The sequence below is a fragment of the Procambarus clarkii genome, chromosome 18, assembly GCF_040958095.1.
Source record: "Procambarus clarkii isolate CNS0578487 chromosome 18, FALCON_Pclarkii_2.0, whole genome shotgun sequence".
In the NCBI taxonomy this organism is placed as follows: Eukaryota; Metazoa; Arthropoda; class Malacostraca; order Decapoda; family Cambaridae; genus Procambarus; species Procambarus clarkii.
The window spans coordinates 22,115,377-22,126,942 of NC_091167.1; the positions used below are offsets into that span (position 1 = coordinate 22,115,377).

An 11,566-nucleotide genomic window follows, 5' to 3' on the forward strand; every position below is an offset into this window, starting at 1 on the left:
CTCTACATGGACAGTCACACACACATGTGACCTCTACATGGACAGTCACACACATATATGACCTCTACATGGACAGTCACACACACATGTGACCTCTACATGGACAGTCACACACACATGTGACCTCTACATGGACAGTCACACACACACATGTGACCTCTACATGGACAGTCACACACACACATGTGACCTCTACATGGACAGTCACACACACATGTGACCTCTACATGGACAGTCACACACACATGTGACCTCTACATGGACAGTCACACACACATGTGACCTCTACATGGACAGTCACACACACATGTGACCTCTACATGGACAGTCACACACACATGTGACCTCTACATGGACAGTCACACACACATGTGACCTCTACATGGACAGTCACACACACACATGTGACCTCTACATGGACAGTCACACACACATGTGACCTCTACACATGTGTGACACATGTGCCTTACACCATCAAACAGTAGAACCCGACAAGAAAACCCACTAGACCTTAATTCCACAAATAACGATGAACTGATCAGGAAGACAATAATCTGGAAGGAAAAATATATACCTGTCACTTAGGTGATTATTTACTTCTAAGTTCAGATAAGGATGTGTACTGTATCGTCCACTGCAGATGACACTAGGATCTTCATGAGAGTAGGCAACATAGAGGACACGGCGAACCTCCAGTCAGATGTAGAGCAGGTCTTTCTATGGGCTACAGAAAATAATATGGTGTTTAACGAGGATAAGTTCCAGCTCATGCGCTATGGAAAAAATGAAAATATAAAAACGGAAACCACGTACAAAACTCAGGCAAATCATAACATAGAACGAAAAGGCAATGTAAAGGATCTGGGTGTACTCATGTCGGAAGACCTTACCTTTAAAGAACACAATAAAGTAGCCGTCACAACTGCAAGAAAAATGACAGGTTGGATAACAAGAACTTTTCACACTAGAGATGCTATACCGATGATGATACTTTTCAAAGCGCTTGTGCTCTCTAGAGTGGAGTACTGCTGCACAATGACAGCCCCTTTCAAAGCTGGAGAAATTGCTGACCTGGAGAGCGTGCAGAGATCCTTTACTGCTAGAATCCACTCAGTAAAACATCTAAACTATTGGGACCGACTAAAGAGCCTAAAACTGTACTCCCTTGAGCGCAGGCGGGAGAGATACATAATAATTTACACGTGGAAAATATTAGAGGGGCTGGTCCCAAACCTGCACTCAGAAATAACATCACATGAGACCAGAAGACATGGCAGGATGTGCAGAATACCCCTGTTGAAGAGCAGAGGTGCAACAGGTACTCTGAGAGAGAGAAATCTATCAACATCAGAGGCCCGAGACTGTTCAACACGCTTCCACTACACATAAGGGGCATAACTGGCCGACCCCTCACAGTGTTCAAGAGAGAACTATCAACATCAGAGGCCCGAGACTGTTCAACACGCTTCCACTACACATAAGGGACATAACTGGCCGACCCCTCACAGTGTTCAAGAGAGAACTCGATAAACACCTCCAAAGGATTCCTGATCAACCAGGCTGTGATTCATACGGCAGGCTGTGAGCAGACGCGTCCAACAGCCTGATTGACCAATCAGGAGGCCTTTTCAGAGACCGGGCCGCCAGGACGTTGATCCTCGGACTAACCACTTATCATCGTAGCCTATTCAAGTAGTAAACCAGGATTGTAATTTCTTAAATCAATAAACCAACAAGTAATGCAAAGTAAAATGTCTTCGTCGTAAGTCTGATAAGTAATAAACCAACAAAGTAAGTGTGTAAAGTGATAAACCAACATGGTAACTTTATAAAGTAATGGACCAACCTTTATAAAGGAACTACAGCCGACGGGGCAAAATTCGGGTAGCGATGCCCCCAGCACCTGCGGTCCCATAAGGGGTTGGAAACCTTTGTCATTGTATCGAGAGGATCCCAGGAGTCCCAGGAGTCCCAGGAGTCCCAGGAGTCCTCAGCAACCATCCTGTAACCATATCCTGCGCGGGCAGCCCTGCCAGCGCCCGCCACCGCCGCCACGGAGTCTAACCGACGTCAACACTCCAGGCCTCGACGGCCCACCCCAACATAACGGTGGTATAGATGACCCGACGGAGTTAATGGAGCTGCTGGGCTCGCACTAGGCACAGACGGGGGCATTTAGGGAGGGGGGCAGTGCCCTGGCGGTGTGGTGGGCATGACTGGCGGCACTGCGCAGTATAGCGGCCACCCCTTTTGTGTGGTGAAATGTACACGGGGCCGAGGCTCCTTGAGCGGGGCGGGCGATGTTCCTGTCATCACTGACGGCTCCATCGTCCAGGAGACGCCCACCCCGCCCCCTGCAACACTGCTCTTGCCACCTCCTGCAACACCTCTCTTGCCACCTCCTGCAACATTGGTCTTTGGTGGTCACCATGTTAGATATCAACACCATTAGCCTAGGCGTGTGGTAGAGCTAAGGACGTGACGGCTGCCTCCTATACTCTTCCCTGACAACCTGCGGACTACATAGGCACAACACCGCATATGGCAAGCACTAAAGTTGCGTCCCTGTCCAAACCTCTGATATAATCTCTCACGGATCTTGACCATAGAATCACCTCAGAAATACAAGTCAAGTTCGATAATCTTTTAATTAACAAATTATAACATTAAACAAAAATTAGACCTGCAGCTTACTTGCTTTTACCGGTACGAACTGTTCTTCCCTCATTACAGCGGTATATGTAGCAGCTGTGCCTCTACACCACAGCTGTACATGTAGCAGCTGTGCCTCTACACCACAGCTGTACCTCTACACCACAGCTGTACCTCTACACCACAGCTGTACCTCTACACCACAGCTGTACATGTAGCAGCTGTACCTCTACACCACAGCTGCATATGTCGCAGCTGTACCCCTGCACCACAGCTGTACATGTAGCAGCTGTACCTCTACACCACAGCTGCACACGTAGCAGGTGTACCTCTGCACCACAGCTGCACATGTGGCAGGTGTACCTCTACACCACAGCTGCACACGTAGCAGGTGTACCTCTACACCACAGCTGCACACGTAGCAGGTGTACCTCTACACCACAGCTGCACATGTAGCAGCTGTACCTTTACACCACAGCTGCACATGTAGCAGCTGTACCTCTACACCACAGCTGCACATGTAGCCGCTGTACCTCTACACCACAGCTGTACCCCTACACCACAGCTGCACATGTAGCAGCTGTACCTCTACACCACAGCTGCACATGTAGCCGCTGTACCTCTACACCACAGCTGTACCCCTACACCACAGCTGCACATGTCGCAGCTGTACCCCTGCACCACAGCTGCACATGTAGCAGCTGTACCTCTACACCACAGCTGCACATGTCGCAGCTGGACCTTTACACCACAGCTGCACATGTAGCAGCTGTACCTCTACACCACAAGTGTACATGTCGCAGCTGTACCCCTGCACCACAGCTGCACATGTAGCAGCTGTACCTCTACACCACAGCTGCACACGTAGCAGCTGTACCTCTACACCACAGCTGCACATGTAGCCGCTGTACCTCTACACCACAGCTGTACCCCTACACCACAGCTGCACATGTAGCAGCTGTACCTCTACACCACAGCTGCACATGTAGCCGCTGTACCTCTACACCACAGCTGTACCCCTACACCACAGCTGCACATGTCGCAGCTGTACCCCTGCACCACAGCTGCACATGTAGCAGCTGTACCTCTACACCACAGCTGCACATGTCGCCGCTATACCTCTACACCACAGCTGTACCCCTACACCACAGCTGCACATGTCGCAGCTGTACCCCTGCACCACAGCTGCACATGTAGCAGCTGTACCTCTACACCACAGCTGCACATGTAGCAGCTGTACCTCTACACCACAGCTGCACATGTAGCAGCTGTACCTCTACACCACAAGTGTACATGTCGCAGCTGTACCCCTGCACCACAGCTGCACATGTAGCAGCTGTACCTCTACACCACAGCTGCACATGTAGTAGCTGGACCTTTACACCACAGTTGCACATGTAGCAGCTGTACCTCTACACCACAGCTGCACATGTAGCAGCTGTACCTCTACACCACAGCTGCACATGTCGCAGCTGTACCCCTGCACCACAGCTGCACATGTATCAGCTGTACCTCTACACCACAGCTGCACATGTAGCAGCTGGACCTTTACACCACAGCTGCACATGTAGGAGCTGTACCTCTACACCACAGCTGCACATGTAGCAGCTGTACCTCTACACCACAGCTGCACATGTCGCAGCTGTACCCCTGCACCACAGCTGCACATGTAGCAGCTGTACCTCTACACCACAGCTGCACATGTAGCAGCTGTACCTCTACACCACAAGTGTACATGTCGCAGCTGTACCCCTGCACCACAGCTGCACATGTAGCAGCTGTACCTCTACACCACAGCTGCACATGTAGCAGCTGGACCTTTACACCACAGTTGCACATGTAGCAGCTGTACCTCTACACCACAGCAGCACATGTAGCAGCTGTACCTCTACACCACAGCTGCACATGTCGCAGCTGTACCCCTGCACCACAGCTGCACATGTATCAGCTGTACCTCTACACCACAGCTGCACATGTAGCAGCTGGACCTTTACACCACAGCTGCACATGTAGCAGCTGTACCTCTACACCACAGCTGCACATGTAGCAGCTGTACCTCTACACCACAGCTGCACATGTCGCAGCTGTACCCCTGCACCACAGCTGCACATGTAGCAGCTGTACCTCTACACCACAGCTGCACATGTAGCAGCTGGACCTTTACACCACAGCTGCACATGTAGCAGCTGGACCTTTACACCACAGCTGCACATGTAGCAGCTGTACCCATGCACCACAGCTGCACATGTAGCAGCTGGACCTTTACACCACAGCTGCACATGTAGCAGCTGTACCTCTACACCACAGCTGCACATATAGCAGCTGGACCTCTACACCACAGCTGTACCTCTACACCACAGCTGTACCTCTACACCACAGCTGTACCTCTACACCACAGCTGTACCTCTACATCACAGCTGTACCTGTACACCACAGCTGCACCTCTACACCACAGCTGTACCTCTACACCACAGCTGTACCTGTACACCACAGCTGTACCTGTACACCACAGCTGTACCTCTACACCACAGCTGTACCTCTACACCACAACTGCACCTCTACACCACAGCTGCACATGTAGCAGCTGTACCTCTACACCACAGCTGCACATGTAGCAGCTGTACCTCTACACCACAGCTGCACATGTAGCAGCTGTACCTCTACACCACAGCTGCACATGTAGCAGCTGTACCTTTACACCACAGCTGCACATGTAGCAGCTGCACCTCTACACCACAGCTGCACATGTAGCAGCTGCACCTCTACACCACAGCTGCACATGTAGCAGCTGCACCTCTACACCACAGCTGCACATGTAGCAGCTGTACCTCTACACCACAGCTGCACAATTGCCCTTCACTGTTGCACATTTCTTCTTCAGCGGCGGCGGCGCCCTAACACAATAATAATAATATTATATGTATCTAAAGGAAATCAATTATTTAATTACATATAATACTAATAATAATAATTCAACTCTGATCGTACATCTCGAGAATATTTTGTTTCACTATCCAGAGACATCTTATCTGACTAGTGGAAAGTGCTCAGTGTCGTCCAGGACATATGCCATACTTGTCATGCCCCAGATATGACTAGTATGACAAGTTCTGGTGGCGTCCAGGGCACCTATGCCACTACTGAAGTACGTGGTGGGAGTGAAGCCTAACTTAACCTAACCTAACCTAACCTAACGTAACGTAACCTAACCTAACCTGACCTAACCTAACTTAACCTAACCTAACCTAACCTAACCTAACCTAACCTAACGTAACGTAACGTAACGTAACGTAACGTAACGTAACCTAACGTAACGTAACGTAACGTAACCTAACCTAACGTAACCTAACGTAACGTAACGTAACGTAACGTAACGTAACGTAACGTAACCTAACGTAACGTAACGTAACCTAACCTAACCTAACCTAACGTAACGTAACGTAACGTAACGTAACGTAACCTAACCTAACCTAACCTAACCTAACGTTTAGAGAACATAACCAAGCAAATATTGCGTCAGCCAGAAAAATGATAGGATGGATTACGAGAACTTTCAAGTCCAGAGATCCCATCACAATGGTTGTACTCTTCAAGTCACTTGTGTTGTCCCGTCTTGAGTACTGCTCAGTACTCACTTCCCCCTTCAGAGCAGGAGAGATTGCTGAAATAGAGGGAATACAGAGAACATATACGGCACGCATAGACGCGATAAAGCACCTAAATTATTGGAATCGTCTCAAAGCTCTCCAAATGTACTCTCTAGAAAGGAGACGAGAGAGATACGAAATATTATACACAAGGAAGATACTGGAGGGACAGGTCCCAAATCTACACAGTAAAATAACAACATACTGGAGCGAAAGATATGGAAGAAAATGCAGAACAGAACCAGTGAAGAGCAGAGGTGCCATAGGCACAATCAGAGAGCACTGTATAACATCAGAGGTCCGCGGTTGTTCAACACCCTCCCAGCGAGCATAAGAAATATTGCCGGAACAAAGGTTGATGTATTCAAGAGGCACTTTAGATATATAGATACATAGGCGTGTGGGAGGGTGGAGGGAGAGCCTCACGACGCTGCACGACCTGCTAAAGGTCACTATACAACATGCATGAGGGACACACAGGCTGTCCTTGCTGAGACACGCCCCTCATTTATCCTCATCTTCTCCTCCGTCCCCCCCCCTCCTCCTGCCTCCCACCGCTGGGGACACGTGCTAGGGGACACGTGCTGGGGGACACGTGCTGGGGGACACGTGCTGGGGGACACGTGCTGGGGGACACGTGCTGGGGGACACGTGCTGGGGGACACGTGCTATGGGACACGTGCTGGGGGACACGTGCTGGGGGACACGTGCTGGGGGACACGTGCTAGGGGACACGTGCTAGGGGACACGTGCTGGGGGACACGTGCTAGGGGACACGTGCTGGGGGACACGTGCTGGGGGACACGTGCTGGGGGACACGTGCTAGGGGACACGAGCTAGGGGACAGTAACAGTGGGAGCCACCAAGATGGTGCCAGCGGTGGTATCACTCCCCCACTGAACAACACAAGACTAAAGGAAGAACACAACAAGTGCAAGGAGAAATGTATCACGGGAAATAATAGTTAAAATCCTAAGACTGAGGGACTTACACCGCAGGGAAACAGACTGGACAAATAAATAATGATGCCAGGGAGGGTGATGAGACATGGTGAGCAGGACTAGTAGACACGGCCGACGAAAACTTCATAAAGCAACACGTCACTGAACCAACAAGAGTGAGAGGAGACGAGCCACAAGCACCACCACCACACTAGACGTGTACCCAGACTGAAGCAACTGAAGCACGTGTTGAACACAGAGTCTGAGACGCCTCCAGGAGCCAGCAACACTCTACTATCCTTCTTGAACACGTGGGACTGGCTTCACAGAGACACCTGGTGAAGGAGAGACTACAGAGGCGGGGACGACCACCCGGTGATGACGGACTCCGCGGTGACCCCAGTGGGAGATGGGAAGGGAATTATCAGCAGAAAGCGCCAAGCTATTATGACACTGTAACACTTGGAAGGGGTCAGGATAAGGATTTGGGATGGGACGTCGGGAAGGAATGGCGCCCACTTGGCCGTCGGGAATTGATCGCCGACCTGCATGAAGCGAGACCGTCCAGCCCAAGTGGTTGGCTAAGGAACAACCAAAGGAGAAAAACAATAGTGCAAGACCAAGTACTCAGACTGAAGAGACAAGGGGAAGCTCTCACAGAAAATAATAGTGAGGTGTGTGAAGACGTCAACAACAAAATTTCAGGTCTTTACATTAGAGCCAGCGTGGAGACCAAGGGTCGGAGGATGAAAGGCTAGAAGAAACACTGGATGATATTGTAGTCACTATAGAAGAGGAAAGAAAACACCTGAAGGAACTAGATGTGACAACATCACTGAGGCGAGAACTACTCTCACCAAGGATGCTGAAGGAGGCTGCACAACTACTGTCTTGCTGGCTAGCTCAAATGTATACTAAAATACTCAAGACAAGAAACCTCCCACAAGTTAGGAGAGGTTATCTTGAGATTATCTTGAGATGATTTCGGGGCTTTAGTGTCCCCGCGGCCCGGTCCTCGACCAGGCCTCCACCCGCAGGAAGCAGCCCGTGACAGTTGGCTAACACCCAGGTACCTATTTACTGCTAGGTAACAGGGGCATAGGGTGAAAGAAACTCTGCCCCATGTTTCTCGCCGGCGCCTGGGATCGAACCCAGGACCACAGGATCACAAGTCCAGCGTGCTGTCCGCTCGGCCGACCGGCTCAAAAGGGCAAATGAAAACCCAATATTCGACAGAGAGGATAGACATACAGGATAGAAGATAGACATGATGCCTCCCTCACTCTAGCACATCATGGTTAATGGCTTGATAAGGCCACCGTGTAGTTAGTGTGAGGACTAGTATGGTGTTCACACCAGTCGTCTGGTGTCACACCAGTCCTCTGGTGTCACACCAGTCCTCTGGTGTCACACCAGTCCTCTGGTGTCACACCAGTCGTCTGGTGTCACACCAGTCCTCTGGTGTCACACCAGTCCTCTGGTGTCACACCAGTCCTCTGGTGTCACACCAGTCGTCTGGTGTCACACCAGTCCTCTGGTGTCACACCAGTCCTCTGGTGTCACACCAGTCCTCTGGTGTCACACCAGTCGTCTGGTGTCACACCAGTCCTCTGGTGTCACACCAGTCCTCTGGTGTCACACCAGTCCTCTGGTGTCACACCAGTCCTCTGGTGTCACACCAGTCCTCTGGTGTCACACCAGTCCTCTGGTGTCACACCAGTCCTCTGGTGTCACACCAGTCCTCTGGTGTCACACCAGTCCTCTGGTGTGACACCAGTCCTCTGGTGTCACACCAGTCCTCTGGTGTCACACCAGTCCTCTGGTGTGACACCAGTCCTCTGGTGTGACACCAGTCCTCTGGTGTCACACCAGTCCTCTGGTGTCACACCAGTCCTCTGGTGTCACACCAGTCCTCTGGTGTCACACCAGTCCTCTGGTGTCACACCAGTCCTCTGGTGTCACACCAGTCCTCTGGTGTCACACCAGTCCTCTGGTGTCACACCAGTCCTCTGGTGTCACACCAGTCCTCTGGTGTCACACCAGTCCTCTGGTGTCACACCAGTCCTCTGGTGTCACACCAGTCCTCTGGTGTCACACCAGTCCTCTGGTGTCACACCAGTCGTCTGGTGTCACACCAGTCCTCTGGTGTCACACCAGTCCTCTGGTGTCACACCAGTCCTCTGGTGTCACACCAGTCCTCTGGTGTCACACCAGTCCTCTGGTGTCACACCAGTCCTCTGGTGTCACACCAGTCGTCTGGTGTCACACCAGTCCTCTGGTGTCACACCAGTCCTCTGGTGTCACACCAGTCCTCTGGTGTCACACCAGTCCTCTGGTGTCACACCAGTCGTCTGGTGTCACACCAGTCCTCTGGTGTCACACCAGTCCTCTGGTGTCACACCAGTCCTCTGGTGTCACACCAGTCCTCTGGTGTCACACCAGTCCTCTGGTGTCACACCAGTCCTCTGGTGTCACACCAGTCCTCTGGTGTCACACTGAACAACAGCCAGCTGAGGTTAGGTGGGTAATATGGAGGACGTTGTTAGGGAAGGTATTTATTGTGAGGGGGAGACGACGACGGAAGAGGCGGAGACGACGACGGAAGAGGAGGAGACGACGAGGGAAGAGGCGGAGACGACGACGGAAGAGGAGGAGACGACTAGGGAAGAGGCGGAGACGACGACGGAAGAGGCGGAGACGACGACGGAAGAGGAGGAGACGACGAGGGAAGAGGCGGAGACGACGACGGAAGAGGCGGAGACGACGACGGAAGAGGAGGAGACGACGAGGGAAGAGGCGGAGACGACGAGGGAAGAGGAGGAGACGACGACGGAAGAGGAGGAGACGACTAGGGAAGAGGCGGAGACGACGACGGAAGAGGCGGAGACGACGACGGAAGAGGAGGAGACGACGAGGGAAGAGGCGGAGACGACGACGGAAGAGGAGGAAACGACGACGGAAGAGGAGGAGACGACGAGGGAAGAGGCGGAGACGACGAGGGAAGAGGAGGAGACGACGACGGAAGAGGAGGAGACGACGACGGAAGAGGAGGAGACGACGACGGAAGAGGAGGAGACGGCGACGGAAGAGGAGGAGACGACGACGGAAGAGGAGGAGACGACGACGGAAGAGGCGGAGACGACGACGGAAGAGGAGGAGACGACGACGGAAGAGGAGGAGACGACGACGGAAGAGAAGGAGACGACGACGGAAGAGGAGGAGACGACGACGGAAGAGGCGGAGACGACGAGGGAAGAGGAGGAGACGACGACGGAAGAGGCGGAGACGACGACGAAAGAGGAGGAGACGACGAGGGAAGAGGCGGAGACGACGAGGGAAGAGGCGGAGACGACGAGGGAAGAGGCGGAGACGACGACGGAAGAGGCGGAGACGACGAGGGAAGAGGAGGAGACGACGACGGAAGAGGCGGAGACGACGAGGGAAGAGGAGAGGCGGTCGTGTCGTCGCCGCCACCAAGCGACTCTCACATTACTGCCACAAAACTCTCCCATAGTCAGTACCTCTACAACCATTGCTGCTCACGGCTGTGAGCAGCAATGATTCACATAGTACGCCGTGTTCTCTACGTTGGGGTGATTTAAGCGTCACCACGTCATGTATTATTTGAGAGGACAGGTAGATATATACAACAGAATGTCTGTTTGTGTGTGTGTATGTGATCAATGTCTGAGGTCAGACATTGAGGGGGAGGGGGAGAGAGAGAGAGAGAGAGGGGGGGAGAGAGAGAGAGAGAGAGAGAGAGAGAGAGAGAGAGAGAGAGAGAGAGAGAGAGAGAGAGAGAGAGAGAGAGAGAGAGAGAGAGAGAGAGAGAGAGAGAGGGGGGGGGGAGAGGGAGAGAGAGAGAGAGAGAGAGAGAGAGAGAGAGAGAGAGAGAGAGAGAGAGAGAGAGAGAGAGAGAGAGAGAGAGAGAGAGAGAGAGAGAGAGAGAGAGAGAGAGGGGTGGGGGAGGGGTAGAGAGTGATGATGTTGAGGGTAAGGGTATAAGGACGAGAGGAAGACTAGAAAAAAAGAGACAGTTCGAGAGAAGACAGGGGGGGGGGGAGGGCGACGAAAGGAGATTGAGGGAAGACAGGAAAAGAGAGAGATAAGTGAAGATTGAGAGTGAGGTGAGAGGAGGGGTGGAGGAGAAGAATGGGAGAGTGGGCGTGAAGAGAGGGGGGAGCGGGGAGACCCGGGCAGAGCCGGGTACCGCACCTAGTAAGTAAGATAACCCTTGACCCCCCCCCCGCCTTCCTCACACTATCTACCTTACAGTAAATAGTGAGAAGTAGGTACTAAGTATAAGTAAATAAAGCCGGGACAATA

At 52.1% G+C, this 11,566-nt stretch overlaps 1 protein-coding gene across 1 annotated transcript; it reads left to right on the plus strand.

Moving 5' to 3' along the window:
* Positions 1-9,769: 9,769 nt before the first annotated feature.
* On the plus strand, positions 9,770-10,801 carry LOC138366005 (golgin subfamily A member 6-like protein 24). Its single transcript, XM_069326723.1, has one exon. The coding sequence runs from the start codon at positions 9,770-9,772 to the stop codon at positions 10,799-10,801; it is 1,032 nt and encodes a 343-aa protein (XP_069182824.1).
* The last annotated feature ends 765 nt before the right edge of the window (positions 10,802-11,566 follow it).

Bases quoted from the DNA above. Each gene is read 5' to 3' on its own strand.
- LOC138366005 (XM_069326723.1), top strand. From the start codon at position 9,770: ATGGAGGACGTTGTTAGGGAAGGTATTTATTGTGAGGGGGAGACGACG.